The following is a 17132-nucleotide window of genomic DNA, read 5'->3' as shown; positions in this document are numbered from 1 at the left end:
GAGCTATTGACCAGAGGTCTCTGTAAGCTAAGAATCAAGGTTCTAATGTTAGCATGGGTTTAAAGAGTACCATGAATCTAGAAAAAAGGTGTGTAGGATGGAAATTAGCTAGTATGAAGTATTGGTTTTTGCAGTTAGAGTTTGATAACTAGGAAGTAAGAACAGAGACAAATAAGTCTGGAATTTTGTGGGCAGAGGCATGGCCAGAGAGCTTGGAAATTAGAAGACAAGGCAGAATGGATTTAGGAGGATTAAGCCAAAGACTTGGAAACTAGAAAGATAAAGCAGTGATGGAGAGTGGCGACTGTGTGCCAAGGCAGGCAAGGCCAAATAAAATTAGTAAGATAAGGTCAGTGATAATTCTGGGGCGGTGATGATACTTTATGGCTTTTCTTTATGTTAAGAATGGATGTAGCCCCTGACCCACAGATAATCAGAAGCAGTGAGCTAGGGAGTGGGAGTGTGGTGGCTGACTTGTTACCACCGCACCAGGAAGGCTGGTTCTTTAGGTATTTTCTTATGGAAATGACCATGATGCATATAGGATCATAATATGGTCTGTTAGTTGTCTAACACATGTGTTCGTGTAATATTATGTATGTTGTTTCACACAGCATTCCGAAAGGTTTGGGCTACCTGACAATTATGGCACCAGGAAACTTCTTGTGTATGAGAAGTAACTTTCTCTTTGGTTCAAGAAGTTGGATGATCCGATTTTCAGCCGAAATCCTTTTTAAATCAGTTTCATTTAGGCCTTTTGGTGTGAAGTGTGATAATGCAGACAGTGAGCCTTTGAAGAATGAAGAACTGCTGAATAATTTGCTTACTTTGGGAGTAGATATTGACATGGCAAAGAAACGACAGCCTGGAGTTTTTAATAGGACAGGTACTAATGAACAGGACCTTAAGTCATTCCTCCTGTCCAAAGGAGCTAGCAAAGAAGTGATTGCTAGCATCATATCAAGATATCCACGAGCCATGACACGCACACCTGAAAGTCTTTCAAATCGGTGGGATTTGTGGAGAAGAATTATGACATCAGACCTTGAAATTGTAAATATCTTGGAACGTTCTCCTGAATCCTTTTTTCGGTCCAGTAACAACTTAAACTTAGAGAATAATATAAAGTTCCTCAGCTCAATTGGATTGACCCGTAAATGCCTTTGTCGATTGTTGACCAATGCCCCACGCACCTTCTCCAATAGTCTTGATCTGAATAAACAGATGGTTGAATTTTTGAAAGAAGTCTGTTTGTCTTTGGGTCACAGTGATCCCACAGATTTTATCAGGAAGATAATTTTTAAAAACCCTTTCATCTTAATTCAGAGCACCAAACGGGTAAAGGCTAATATAGAGTTCTTACAGTCAACGTTCAACTTGAACAACAAGGAGCTGCTTGCTCTGATATGTGGTCCAGGAACGAAAATCCTAGAACTTTCCAATGATTATACCAGAAGAAACTATGCAAATATCAAAGAGAAGCTGTTTTCTCTTGGATGTACTGCAGAACAGGTACAGAAGTTTGTTTTAAGTTATCCAGATGTGGTCTTCTTGGGAGAGAAAAAGTTTAATCATAAAGTAGACTGCCTCATAGAAGAAAAAATTAGCATTTCACAAATAATGGAAAATCCTCGGATTTTGGATTCAAGCGTAAGCACTTTAAAAAAGCGAATCAAAGAGTTGGTAAAGTCTGGCTATAACTTCAGTACATCAAATGTCAGTCTTCTGTCTTGGAGTCAAAAAAGATATAATGCTAAATTGAAAAAGTTAAGCACTGTATAGAACACTGTTCTGGGAAATTAAGCAAAGGAGTGTCTTATAATGTAGTGATAGAATGTCATTTTGAATTTGGAGCTGTCAAAAAGAGGTTTGCTTTCTTAACTATATGTACATATATAGTGTTCCTTTGGATATTTTATTTTAAAGATTCATAAAAACTCATGGTCAGTATAGTCTTTCCAGCTACCTTTTCTGTAGTTTGAAGTAATACAACATTCAACTTTATAATAAAGGTCATCGCTGTTATATAAATGGTAGTTGCTGAGTGCTAAGACAGAATATGTATAGAAAGTACAAAATAAGCTTTTTTTTGGTTTATGCTTAAATTTTAAAATGGACAGATTCACTTAGTTCTAGTTCCTCTCATGGTGTTAAATGGAAGCCTATTTCTCCTGTTATCCCATGTATCTTATTATTATTTACCTTCAAAAGAGAATGCCAGTAAAAATCTGACAACAGGAAGGAGGAATTTTTTGTCCCATATCCTACATACTCTATTTACGCCACTGGTATGCTCCACCACTCCACACCACCAACTTGGGCTCAGTTTTTCTGGGTCTATCCTGATGTTTTTGAATATAAAGGCCACTATGGTAGGTAGAATAATGGCCACTCAAAGATAGCACTGTCTTAATTACCAAAACCTTTGGATATGTTACATTATATTGCAAAAAGACTTTGTAGATTAAGGACCTTAATTTAAGATTCTGAGTTGAGGAAGGACCTTTGTGATTAAGGACCTTAATTTAAGATTCTGAGTTGAGGGAGTTACTGTGGATTATCTGGGGGAGCCTAAGTGTAATCATAATGGTCCTTAAAAGTGGAAGAGGGAGGTAAAAGCAGAGGTCAGAGTGATGTGGTGTAAGGACTTGACCCACTTTTACTGACTTTGAAGGAAGGGGACATGAACCAAGGAATGCAGGCCTCTAGAAAGTGGAAAAGGCAAGGAAGTGTTCTTCCCTTGTGCCTCAGAAAGGAGCAGCCGTGCTGAGACCTTGACTTTAACTCATGTTAACCTTCAGACCTCCAGAGCCAGAAGATAATAAACGTTGTTTTAAGCCACTGAGTTTGTGATAATTTGTTACAGCAGCAAATAGACTAATTTTGAGGTGAAAAAATGTACCTTTAGTATCATATCTGTATTTTTTCCTCTTGTAATTATTTTTAAATCCACCTACCTTTCTGAAATGTCTGATAAGTTAATGTTTGTAAAGTCCTCTAAATGTATTGATAAAAATCTTAATGTAAGTAATAAAATCTAAATAAAGAAATATTTTGCCTAGTGAGTTAGTGTAATGAATAATGATAATTTCTGTGATTTTTTTTATTGGTATTTCTTCTCATGTAAATAAAGAAGCAGAAGTTTCTAGAGGCATTGACTTAAAAAAAATGACAAACATGATATCTGTATCTTGAAGAAGTTCACAGTCTAGCTTTATTTAACTGAGAGAGGTAACAAATTATATGACCTTTGTTATTTTTTATTGTTTTCCAGAGGCATTTGTTTTCATGATGTGGATTTCGAATTAAATAACAATGACACATAACCTTTGAAGCCGTCTTTCTTGTTATCCTTTTATTTTCTTTTAGTGAAGTATAGTTGATTTACAGTGTTGTGTTTCAGGTGCACAGTATAGTGATTCAGTATTATTTTTGCTGATTATACTCTGTTATATGTATATATAAGACATATATGTCAAGATAATGGGTGTAATTCCCCATGTTAAGCCTTCTTATCATTGATACCTCAAAAATACTTATTCCTACCACTGATAGAAACAGAATGCTTGTTTTTTTCCAAAGCTGTTTATCAATGACACTCCTTTGCAATTACTTCCAATAAACTCTGATGGCAGACCTGGCATAATTTAGAAATCATGGGCTTTATAAATACATTTCTTTAGAGTAATATATCTGGGCACCATTTCTGACTATCATGGTAACTATGTAAATATTTTGATTTTATTGAACTTATTTTCTCACCTGTAAGATTAAAAATTGACTTCATAAAGAATCAGATGACATAGGGTCTTCAAGTTTTCTTGCACATAGTTAACTGTTCAATAGTAGCTGTAATAAATACTTACAGTAGTATTTTTAAAAACAGTTTTATTGATGTATAATTCACATATCATGTAGTTCAAAGTAAAGAATTTAGTTTTTTAAAAATATTCATAATGCTGTGTGATTAATCATCGCCACAATCCAACTTTACAATATGTTTGTGCTTCTTAACAGAGACCCTAAACCCATTAGTCAATTCCTGTTACCCCCTCCTTCCCTAGCCCTAAGCAACCAGTGATCTACTTTATAAATTTGCCTATTCTGGACATGTCATATAAGTGGGACCATACAGTATGTAGTCTTTTGTGATTGACTTCTTTCATTTAACATAGTTTTTTCAAGTTTATTCTGGTATTATGAAAAAGTATTTTATTCCTTTTTATTGCCAAATAATCTCTTGTATGGAGACAGTAGTATTATTGGGAGTACATTTTATCATTATGGCTTAAGATCCTGAGATGGGGAGTTTATTCTGGATTATCTGGGTGGACTCACTGTAATCAAAGGGATCCTTAAAAGTAGAAGAAGGAGGTAAAAGAGGAGGTCAGAGTGAATGTGATGTAAGAAGGACTTGACCCACTTTTACTGGTTTTGAAGGAGGAAGGGACATGAACCTTTTTAATTCTTTTAAGTCTTCTGATTTGTACGAGAGTACTTTCTGAGGTATTGCTTTGAAGTCTAACAAGCTTATTAGGAATTTGAGGGAGGTGGGTAGAGGAAATACAAATTTTTTGGCATCAACTGGTCATGAGGATTATAACTGCAGACAATTGATGCAGCACTACGTTGTCAGTGGCCAAGGAGAATGTGGGATGCACAGAAGGAAAATACAGTTCCTATTTGGAAGGTTGGGGAGGGAGGGACAACTTTGCAGAAACAAATGTGTAATGCCTATCAGGCAAGATTAACATGTCATGTGTGCGTGTGTATTTAATGAAGTATAGTTGCTTGACAATGGTGTATTAGTTTCTGGTGGATAGCAAAGTGATTCAGAATATATTCTTTTTCAGATTCTTTTTCATTAGAGTTTATTACAATATATTGAATATCGTTCCATGAGCTATACAGTTGGACCTTATTTATTTTATATATGGTAGTTTGTAACATGTTGTATTTTAAAGTTGGAATCTGAGAGAGAATCAATTCTTCATATACACACTACTATATATAAAATAGGTAGGTAATAAATACTTACTGTATAGCACAGGGTAATTACTCAATACTGTGTAATAACCTATATGGGAAAAGAATCTGAATAAGAATAGATATATGTATGTTTAATTGATTTATCTTGTACACCTGAAATGAGCACAGCTTTGTAAGTTAGATATACTCCAATAAACTTTATTTTAAAAAACTGAAAAAAATAGTCCTTAAAAAAAAAGTTATAGGCATATCTTGGAGATTATTGTAGAGGTTATTGTGGGTTCAGTTCCAGATCACTACAGTAAAGCAAATGTTGAAATAAAATGAGTCACATGGAATTTCTTGGTTTCCCAGTGCATGTGAAAGTTGTGTTTATAATGTAGTCTATTAAGTATATAATAACATATCTTAAACCAATAATACTTTCATTAAGAATACTTTATTGCTGGAGTTCCCATCGTGGCTCAGTGGTTAACGAATCTGACTAGGAACCATGAGGTTGTGGGTTTGATTCCTGCCCTTGCTCAGTGGGTTAGGGATCTGGTGTTGCTGTGCGCTGTGTTGTAAACCCCTAGACCGGGGACCTCCGTATGCCTCGGGAAGCGGCCCTAGGAAAGACAAAATAACAACAACAACAACAGAAGTACTTTATTGCTAAGAAATGCTAAACATCATCTTAGACTATAGTGAGTCATCATCTTTTTTGCTGGTGGAGGGTTGCCTGGATGTTGATGACTGCTGACTGATCAGGGTGGTGATTGCTGAAGGTTGGGGTGCGTGTGACAGTTAAAATAAGACTTAACAGTGAAGTTTGGTGCATGAGTTGACTCTTACTTTCATGAATGAATTCTCTGTAGCGTGCAATGCTGTTTGATAATATTTTACCCACAGTAAAACATCTTTCAGAATTGGAGTTAGTCCTCTCCAACCCTGCCACTGTTTTTTCAACTAGGTTTATTTCATAGCTTAAATCCTTTGTTGTCATTTCAACAATCTTCACAGCATCTTCACCAAGAATAGTTTCCATGTTAAGAAGCCACTGTTTACTCTTCCATAAGAAGCAACTTCTCATGCTTTAAAGTTTTATCATGAGGTTTTAGCAGTTAATTCACATTCAGGCTCCACTTATTTCTCCTTGTTGCTACCACATCTGCATTTCTTTCCTTCACAGAAGTCTTAAACCCCTCAAAGTCATCGAGGAAGATTGGATTCTTTTTCCAAACTCCTGTTAATGTTGATATTTTGGGAGTTACCTTGTGGTGCAGTGGGCTAAAGATCGAGCATTGTCACTGTAGTGGCTCAGGTTGCTGCTGTGGTGTGGGTTTGATCCGTGGCCTGGGAACTTTCACATCCTGTGGGCATGACCAAAAAAAAAAAAAAAAAAAAAAATCCTGAAGCCAAAATAAAAATGTTATTTTTATCTCTTCACAAAGGTTCTTAGTGGCATCTAGAATGGTGTATTTTTAATATTCTCAATAAATAATAGTGGGAAAGAATATGAAAAAGAATATAAAATTGAATCACTTTGCTGTACACCAAAAACATAATATTGTAAATCAACTATACTTCAATAATAATAATAAGGAATGGTGAGTCCTTTCCATAAGGTTTTTGATTTGCCCAGATCCATCAGAGGAAATTACTATCTATGGTAGCAATAGCCTTATAGGATGTATTTCTTAATAAGACTTGAAGTTACTCCTTGATTCACGGGCTACAGAATGGATGTTCTGTTAGCAGGCATGAAAAACAACATTAATTTCCTTTACATCTCCATCAGAGTTCTTGGGTACCAGGTGCACTGTCAGTGGGCAGTGATATTTTTGAAAATAATTTGTTCTGAACAGTAGGTCTCAACAGTGAGCTTAAACTGTTCAGTAAATCAGTTTGTCAACAGACGTGCTTGACCCAAGCTTTGTTGTTTCATTTAGCGAGCACAGAGTAGATTGCACATAATTCTGAAGAGCCCAAGGATTTTTGGAAAATTAAATAAGCATTGTCTTCAACTTCAAGTCATCACCTGCACTTTTCCCTAACAATAGAGTCAGCTTGTTCTTTGAAGCATTGAAGCTAGGCATTGACTTCTCCTCTCTCGCTTTGAAGGTCTTAGAAGGTGTCTTTTTCTGATAGAAGGCTGTTTCATCTACATTGAAAATCTAGTTGTTTAGTGCAGCTGCATTCATTAATGATCTTGGCTAGGTCTTTGGGATAACTTGGAGCAGCTTCCACATCAGCCCTTGCACTTTTATGTTCTAGAAATGGCTTTTTTAATCTAAACCTCATGAACCAGCCTCTGCTACCTTCCAACTTTTTTTTGAAATTTTACTTTTATTTTTTTTTACAGAGTAAAATACATATATTTGAACACAATTACATTCACACAGATTATTATATCATGGATCTTAAGAAAGAGATTAAGTGACTCCCTCTGGAGAAGTGGAATGGAAAATATGCTGAGACAAATAGGAAATTTATTCTATACTTCATCCCATTTTGTATGGCTTTCATCTTTACTATTTAGTATTATCTATTACATTTTAATTTTTCTTTAAAAATTAGCATTATATTAAATTGTGTATATTGTGCAACTAAAATTTATAAAGAAAGCCTTATATACCATTAAATATTTTATATAGCATAATAAAAATAACTTAACTGGTAAGAATAACAAAAATAATACACCCTCTGAAAATAAGTAAAATATAAAATGCATAAATTGGTCAAAAAACAGTGTAACTATATAAATATGTCCTCACAATTTGTTACATCTTATTGATTCTTCAATATAGGCATTACACCATTCTAGGTGATGTGATAAACAAGACATTATAGATCTTATTGTACCATGGAGAGAAATGGTTATTAATAATACAATTGTAGAACTGTATTATTTAATCATAGAGTTGCATTATTTAATTATAATTATCATAAATTCTTTGATGGAGAGGAAATCAGAATCAGATGTAAGAAGACCTCAGCATTCCAAGAATGATGTCAAATGACCCCCTTCATGGTGGATTATGCACTTATTTATTATAAGATACATTTCTTCTCCAGAGATTCCTTGTTTGTGTATCAATTGTAGATTTTTGGTTTGCAGTTATTCTGAAGTTTTGATATAAGAGTCTATATGTATATGAGATTGTTTTAAGTTGTTGTTTTCTTAATTGCAATTTTATCTCCAGTGTCCTGCATTTGTACCCACCTCTTCTCATGATTTCTGATTTTGGTGGTATAATTGTGCATGGATGATTTCGTATCTTTACTGTATATATACTTTTACTTGTGAGCCTTGTCATTTGTGGAATTTTTGTTTCCTGTTGCTGTCTTTTCTTTTCTGCCTAGAGAAGTTCCTTTAGTATTTGTTGTAAGGCTGGTTTAGTGTTGCTGAATTCTCTCAGCTTTTGCTTATCTGTGAAGGTTTTGATTTCTCCTTCAAATCTGAAGGAGAGCCTTGCTGGGTAGAGTAATCTTGGTTGGAGGTTTTTTTCCTTTCATCATGTTAAGTAGATCATGCCACTCCCTTCTGGCCTGCAGAGTTTCTGCTGAAAAATCTGACGATAACCTTATTGGTGTTCCCTTGTATGTTACTTGTTTCTTTTCCCTAGCTGCTTTCAAGATTTTCTCTTTGTCTTTAATTTTGGTCAGTTTGATTAATATGTGTCTTGGTGTCTTCCTCTTAGGGTTTATTTTATATGGTACTCGTTGTGCTCCCTGGATTTGAGTGAGTGGTTCCTTTCCCATGTTAGGGAAGTTTTTGGCTATTATCTCTTGGAATATTTTTTCTGTCCCCTTCTCTCTCTTCTTCTGGCATCCCTATACCCCTATAATACAGATGTTGGTGCGTTTAACGTTGTCCCAGAGTTCTCTGAGACTCTCTTCATTTCTTTTCAATCTTTTTTCTCTTTTCTGTTCCGTATTCATAATTTCCACTAATCTGTCCTCCACCTTGCTTATTTGTTCTTCTGCCTCCTGTATTCTGCTGTTAGCTGCTTCTAGTGAATTTTTTATTTCAGTTATTGTATTTTGCATCTCTTCATGTTTAAGTTTTATAACTTGTATCTCTTTGCTCAGTGTTTCCTGTAAGTTATCCATCTTTGCCTCCAGTTTATTCTCAATGTCTTGCATCATCTTCAGCATCAACAGCCTAAAGTCTGTTTCCTGGAGGCTGAGACTCTCCTGATCACTTAGCTGTTTTTCTGGGTTTTTTTCTTTCTTCCTCATCTGAGTTATAGTTCTCCGTCTTTTCGTTTTTACAGATTTTTTGGTGTGGTGACCTTTTTACAGATAATAGAGTTGTAGCCTCTCTTACTTCTGGTGTCTTTCCCCCTGTGGCTGAAGTCGGTATGGGTGCTTGCTGTAGGCTTCCTGAGGGGAGGGGCTGGTGCCTGCCCCCTGGTAGGTGGAGCTGATTCTAGTCCCTCTGGTGGGTGGGGCTTAGTCTCTCGATGGGATTAGAGGCAGCTGTGTGCCGAGGGGTCTTTAGGTAGCCTGTTTACTGAGAGGCAAGGCTGTGATCCCTGTTTTGTTGTTTGCCCTGGGGCTTCTCAGCAGCTGACTGACCGTTAGGACCAGATTTTCCCAAAATGGCCACCTCCAGAGAAAGGCACAGCTGCTGAATATTCCCTAGAGCTTTGCTTTCAATGTCCCTCCCTCACAATAAGCCACATTCACCCCTGTTTTCCCAGGATGTCCTCCAAGAACTGCAGTCAGGTTTGACACAGATTCCTATGGAGACCTCGTTCTGCCCTGGGACCCAATGAACATGAACGTCTGTGTGCGCCTTTTAAGAATGGGGTCTCCATTTCCCCCAGTCCTGTGGAGCTCCTGCTCACAAGCCCCACTGGCCTTCAATGCCAAATGCTCCAGGGGCTCTTTCTTCCAGTGCCAGATCCCCGCACATGAGAGTTTGATGCAGGGCTCAGAACTCTCACTCCTGTAGGTGAGTCTCTGTGAACCAGTTAGTTTTCAGTCTGTGGAGCTTCCCACCCCGGAGGTATGGGGTTGTTTATATCGTGAAATTGCCCCTCCTACCTCTTGATGTGGCCTCCTCTTCTTCTTCTGGAGTAGGGTATCTTTTTAAAGGTTTCTGGTCCATTTGGGTGGAGATTGCTCAGCCTTTAGTTGTGAATTTTGTTTTTAGGAGAGAAGATGCACTCCAGTCCTTCTATTCCACCATCTTAATCCTCTCTCGTGACTTGCTTTAACCTTCCAACTTTTCTTCTGCAGCTTCTTCACCTCTTTCAGCCTTTACAGAATTGGACACACTTAGGGTCTTGCTCAAGATTAGGCCTTGGCTTAATGGAATGCTGTGGCTGCTTTGATCTTCTACCCGGACCACTAAAACTTTCTCCATATCAACAACAAGGCTGTTTCATGTATCACTTGTATGTTCACCAGAGTAGAACATTTAATTGCCTTCAAGAGCATTCTCTTTGCAGCTTGACTGTTTGGCGCAAGAGGCCTATCTTGTTTTTCAGCCTGCTTTCCTCACGAAGTTTAATCATTTCTAGCTTTTTATTTAAAGTGAGAGACATGTGACTCTTCCTTTCACTTGAACACTGAGAGACCATATTAGGGTATTGATTGGTCTAATATCAATATTGTTGTGTCTCAGGGAATAGAGAAGACCAAAGAGAGGGAAAAAGAAGGGGAATCAGCTGGTTAGTGGAGCAGTCAGAACACACACATTTATCAGTTAAGTTCACTATCTAATTTGGCACCCCAAAACAGTTACAATAATAACATCAAAGATCACTGATCATAGATCACCGTAACAAAGAAAATAATAATGAAAAAATTTGAAATATTGGAAGAATTACCAAAATGAAACACAGAGACTTGAAATGAGGAAATGTTGGAAAAATAATACCAAGAGGGCAGCTGTCCCCTGCTTTGTTCTTAATGTCCCATATGTGCAGATAAATTTAGACTTTGGCCTTTCCCACAAGAGAACAAGGCCTCTGATGAAGTTTTATGCCCTGTGGAGAACTGATGTGTTACTTTGATTAGTAAACTGGCTGGATTTAGTCTCCAGGCAGCCACACACAGCCTCCTTTCCAAGGAAAGAAGGATGCGTGGTCCCAAGTTAGAGGCATTCCTTCCTTTTTGCTTTCCCACAGCCAGGGAGTACTGATTGTCACATTATAGTCTGAGCATCAATTAAACTGTCTGTAGCAAAATTAATGCACTTGGGTCGGCATTATTCCACCCTGTATATGTGGACATATCTTGCAAACTTGCTTAGCTTCTTCAGAATACAGATTTCTCCTGATCGAAGCTGTATGACTACATTTCATGTAAGCATGATACATGTGGCTGAAGCTTATTGATTTAGCTAAATGTGATAATGTCTTCACAGAATTAAAGTTTGGTTGATGTGTATGAAATTATATACAGTTATATAATTAATAATTAAAGTAATAACTGATAAAAAGAAAGCTAAAAAAAGAAAAAAGAAAAAAAAAAACAGTATTAAAGCTAAGTCCTAATCGACCTGTGTTTACTTGTGCTCAGAACTTCATTGAACTGTAGGGGGAACTGGAGACAGAGGTTTGGCTTACACAGTTTTCTAAAGTCAGCTATAAGTCTGACTGATAATTCAAACTAAGTAAAGAATTCTTTAAATACCAAGAGAGTTAGCAGGGGATCATTTTATCTGTAGGTTCTGTCAGCCTCAAGCTGGAAGAAATAAACTGATAGTCTTATATAACGGTGTTTCCCTTGGTAATTTAATGTCTGTTTAAAAGAATGCAAAAACTGTATTCCTTGAATGGTTGTTCTTTACTTTTAAGCAAATATTTCTGTTCAGTTGTTTCAGGCAGTTCCCAAATTATATATTTAGGGCGCTCTACATTTTAACCTAGGTTTGTGGTTCTCTTATTGTTTGTGACACAATCTTAATGCTAAAAATATCATGCAGTAATATCTGTCCACTTTTTCAGTTAGCACTGCCAATCCTCTGTTCTTGTTTAATTTTCATCTTTAAACTTGTGTGGTATTTGTTAGGTGTCTGTAGGAAAAATCCAGCATAATGTAGTATGGTCTCGGCGTAATTGCATTTGATATAATTTGTTAACTTTCATTCTTTTGGGGCTTGAGGGTTTTTTGTTTCCTGTTTGTTTTTAATAAAGATTTTAATGGTTATATCTGAAGTGAGGTAATCAGATTTTGCTATAAGACTAAATGTTATATAACAAATAGACGTATTATAAACTATTCTTAGTTTCTGTGTTGCTTTTAGAAGACCTTGCACATTCAAATGTGTGTGCTCTTGGATCTTCCATGGTATCTAATGTAGCTGTTTTGATGACCTCACCCACTTAATGATAACTGGCCAGAAAAGTAAAACAAATAATAATAAGAAGTCCATTGTAGTAGTTCAGGTGAGAAATGATTGTGACTTGGGTTAAGGTGGTAACAGTAGATGTGGGAGATGCTGATGGATATACTTTATAGCAATGCTGTCCAATAGAAATATAATGTGAACCACCAATACATATATATATATTTAAAAATTTATATATATTTATTTAAAAATTTATTCAGGTGTTCAGTGGCCACATGTGGCTGACAGCCAATATTAGATAATACAGGTATATTATTATATTATTATAATAATATAATAGTATAGAATTTGGTGATGGATTAGATGTAAGGAATTAGTAAGAGGGAGGATTCTATGATGTCCCTGTGATTTCTAGTTTGATTGATGGGTATTTGGTAGTACCTTTTGAGATGGAACAAGCTGGGGGGAAGAAAAGGTTTAAGATAGAAGGAATAAAGAATTCAGTGTTAGGCATGTTAAACTTGAGAGATATATAGAAACAAGAAAGAGGACTGCTGGTAGTCTTGTTACCCCTTTGGATTCACTGGCAATGAGCTGGCACTACTGGCTCCTTTTGCCCCTGGCGGGAAAGGCTGTACTTTACTTACCCCTACCCGCCCCCCCCCCAAAAAAGATCTCTAGATATCATCAGGATTGTTCCCTGTACTGGCAGACACCTTTCTTAAGAACCAGGTGCCCCAAATATATGGTTTGAACCCACAAAACTAGGTGCAGTAGTGGAAAGGGGCAGGGTTGCTCTGTTGGAGGATATACCCATGGTATGTTCATTTGCACACTGCCCTAAGCTGGTCTCCCCATAGGGTCACTAGAGGATATGGGAATCATGCAACTTGCAGACTTTCTACCTGTGAATTAGTTCCATTGTGCTCAAAGTGATGATTATTGCTGTTTATCAGAAGCCCTTTACTGGCCAAGATGTGGAGGAAAAATCCAAGTAGGCATATCAGATAAGCTATTTGAATATGAGTGGAGGAGAATTAATTTTTTCTTTTTTTTGCGGCTTTGAGATATATTTGACATATAAAATTTTTCTGCAACGTGATGGTTTGATACACTTCTATATTGTGAAATGCTTACCATGGTAGGGTTAGTTAACACTTCTATCACTCCACATAATTACTACTTCTATTTTACTATGGAGACATTTAAGGTTTACTTTCTTAGTAACTTTCAGGTGTATAATACAATATTGTTAAATATAGTCACCATGCTGTACATTATATCTCAAAAATTTATTCATCTTATAACTAAGAGTTTGTACCCTTTGACTGACATCTCCCCATTTTCTACCTCAGCCCTGGCAACCACCATTCTCCTCTGTTTCTGTGAGTTTGGCTTTTTTAGATTCCGCATGTAAGTGACAACATATAGTACAGTTTACCTTTGAATAACATGGGTTTAAACTGTATGGGTCCACTTATATGCAAATGTTTTTCAGTAAATACTCACTACAGTACTATATGAACCATGGTTGATTGAATTCATGGATGTGAAATTGTGAATACAGAGGACTGACTGTAAAGTTATACTCAGATTTTCAATTTCAGGGAAAGTTGGCACCCCTAACCCTCATAATGTTTAAAGGTCAATTATATTTGTCTTTTTTTGCCTCATTCACTTAGTATAACACCCTCAAAATTCATCCATGTTGTTGAAAATTATAGCATTTCCTTCTTTCTCATGGCTGAATAACATTCCATTGTATATTACTGCCACATTTTCTTTATCCATTTTTTCATTGACGCACATTTAGATTGCTTCTATATCCCGGCTATTGTGAATATTGATGCAATAAATATGGGAGTGCAGATATGTCTTTGAGATCCTGAGTTCATTTTCTTTAGATATATACCCAGAAGTGGAATTGCTGGATCATATGGTAGTTCTACGTTTAATTTTTTTATTAAACTCTATACTGTTTTTCATAGTGCCTTGCACCAATTTATATTCCCACCTACAGTGCACAAGGGTTCACTTTTCTCCATGTCTTCACCAACACTTATCTCTTTTCTTTTTGTTAACAGTCATTCTAATAGGCGTGACATCTCATTGTGCTTTTGATTTACATTTCCCTGATGATTAGTGATGTGGAACATCTTTTCATGTACCTAATGGCCATTTGTATGTCTGTTCAGGTCCTCTGCCAATTTTAATTGAATTTTATTTCGTTTGCTGTTGAGTTGTATGAGTTCCTTACATATTTTGGAAATTAACCCCTTAGGTATATGGCTTGCACATATCCTCCCCTATTCCATAGGTTACCTCTTCATTGTCAAGGAGCTTTTTGCCTATGTTTCCTTCTAAGAGTTTTATGGTTTCAGGTCTTTTATTTAAGTCTGTAATCCATTTTGAGTTAATTTTTGAAAGTGGTTTAAGATAGGGGTTTGGTTTCATTCTTCTGTGTCTAATTATCCAGATTTCTCAGCACTATTTATTGAAGACACTGTCGTTTCCCTACTGAGTAGTGTTGGTTCCCTGGCCAAATATTAGTTGACTGTATTTGTGTGGGTTTACTTATGGGCTCTCATTTTTCTTCCAGTAGTCTGTCTCTTTTTATGCCAACACCATACTATTTTGATTACTATAGCTTTGTAATATAGTTTGAAATCAGTAAGTGTGGTGTTTCCAACTTTGTTATTTTTTGTCAAGATTACTTTGGAGGTCTTTTGTGGTTCCTTCTGAATTTTAGGATTGTTTTTCCTATTTCTGTGAAAAATGCTGTTGGAATTTTTGATAGGGATCTCATTGAATCTATAGAAGACTATGGGTTGTATGGACATTTTAACAACATTCATTCTTCTGATCCACAAACAAGGGATATTTTTCCTTTTGCGTTCTTCAGTTTCTTTCATTACATTTTTTCCCCAGTGTACTGATCTTTCACTTCCTCAGTTAAATTTATTCCTAGGTATTTTTTTTTGATGCTTTTGTGAATGAGATTGTTTTCCTTATTTCTTTTGCAGACACTTTCTTGTTAGTGTATAGAAATGCAACTGATTTTTATATGTTCACTTTTTATCTTACAACTTTATCATATTCATTGATTAATTCTAACAGTTCTTACATGAAGTCTTTTAAAATTTTTTAACCTATTTTATATGCGTAAGATCAGGTCATATTCTCTTCCAGCAGAGACAGTTTGACTTTTTCCTTTACAGTAATTCACAGATTGTCTTTGACGGTATCCTATCAATCATATAGGTTTCTTCACTCTTTTTCATTCTTTTATCTGTTTTCCTCTGATTGAATACTTCCAAGAATCCTGTTTTCTAATTTACAGATTCTTCCTAGGTTTGGTGAATTCTGCTCTCTACTGTATTTTTAATTTCATTCATTATATTGTTTAAGTACAGAATTTCCATTTGGTCCTTTTTTAATGATTTTTTAATCTCTCTGTTAAACTTCTCACTTTGTTTGTGTATTATTTCCTGGCTGGGGAAGCTGGGTGCTCACTCACACATTATCACTTTCTGCTATAGAAGAAATCATGGGCCAAGAAGTTTTCTTGGTACTGAACTGTGCTGCCTTGGGCAAAGGGTGATGTAAGTAAAGTCAAACTTTCCCTCTTACCCTCTCTAATGCATCTAAGGTCATATATTTTTTTTTTCCCTCTAGCAGTGTTGAAACTTCTTTCCTGGACAAAGATTCCTTTATCTGTGGATGATTAAGTCAGTGTTCTTCAGGAACTCCAAGACCATGGCTGAGAGGTGGTAGAGCCAGTTTATGAGCCACTTTGGGTCCACACTCGGCTAAATTCTGTATGCCTGGTATCTGATATACCAGTGGGTGAGACTCCTCTTGGACCCCACATCCTGTAAAGGCACTTTTGTCCATGGACAGACACCAAATTATTATTGTTGAGGGAGGATGAGGAACAAAGGATATCTCATCCAGCCATCATGCTGATGTCACTGGATAGAGGAGAATTTCGATAGAAATATAAATTCTGAGATCAGTGATGTACACATAATATTTAAATTGTGGTTTAGAGGAGGAACAGACAAGAGAATATATGATCCAGCCTGAAGTTTTCCAAGATTTTAAGGTTGGGTGGGAAAAAAAACTAGGCATACATGGGATCATGGAACCTAGGAGAATAGACTATTTCAAGAAGGAGGTAGTGGTCACCTGTGGTGATGCTGTAGTGAAAGGTCAAACCTCTTTAGAGGTTTCAGCATTGCCCTCTGATGAAGTACAAGCCTCTGATCTTCAAAGCCCTCCACCCAGCTGCTCTCATCCTTGGCTTCCCCTATACTTTAAAAAAATTTTATTTTTATTTTTTTGTACTTTTCCATACTTCTAGTTCAGTGTCTAGTGCCTTTTTTTTAAACCTTCAGTCCTTACCTCATTTGTTTCATGTGGTTTGCTATATGGTACCCATCTGTTATACTTTTTTGGCTAACTATGTTGATTATATTTTTGATATCCAAAGGTAAGCATTGTTTTTTAGGTTTGTATTTTTTTCTATTATAGTTGATTTTCATTGTTCTGTTAATTTATTCTGTACAGAAAAGTGACCTAGTCATACATATATGTACCTTCTTTTTCTCACATTATCTTCCATCATGGTCCATCTCAAGTGACCAGATAAGAGTTCCCTGTGCTATGCAGCAGGATCTCATTGCTTGCCAGTAAGAATTTTAAGTTTAAGACATATCTATTCTAATATTCTTTTTTTTTTTTTTTTTTTTTTTTTTTAATTTTTATTTTTTTTATTTTTTGTCTTTTTGTTGTTGTTGTTGTTGTTGTTGCTATTTCTTGGGCCGCTCCTGCGGCATATGGAGGTTCCCAGGCT

General features: G+C 36.2%; 1 protein-coding gene across 13 annotated transcripts in view; it reads left to right on the top strand.

The window, feature by feature from the left end:
- The window catches only part of MTERF1 (mitochondrial transcription termination factor 1), a 566280-nt gene that overhangs the window by 4258 nt on the left and 544890 nt on the right, over positions 1–17132 (top strand). For 5 of the 13 annotated variants that reach the window (XM_005667585.3, XM_013979683.2, XM_003130132.4 and 2 more), the window contains one exon: positions 615–3948. The exons of the other annotated variants lie outside the window; for them this stretch is intronic. In XM_005667585.3, coding sequence (XP_005667642.1) covers positions 646–1782 — 1137 coding nt within the window. In that variant the 5' untranslated portion in view covers positions 615–645 and the 3' untranslated portion in view covers positions 1783–3948. Of the gene's footprint in view, positions 1–614; positions 3949–17132 lie in introns of those variants that run through there. 13 annotated transcript variants of the gene reach the window in all.

This window comes from Sus scrofa, chromosome 9 (assembly GCF_000003025.6).
Source record: "Sus scrofa isolate TJ Tabasco breed Duroc chromosome 9, Sscrofa11.1, whole genome shotgun sequence".
Lineage (NCBI taxonomy): Eukaryota > Metazoa > Chordata > Mammalia > Artiodactyla > Suidae > Sus > Sus scrofa.
This window is presented reverse-complemented; position numbering and strand designations above follow the sequence as displayed.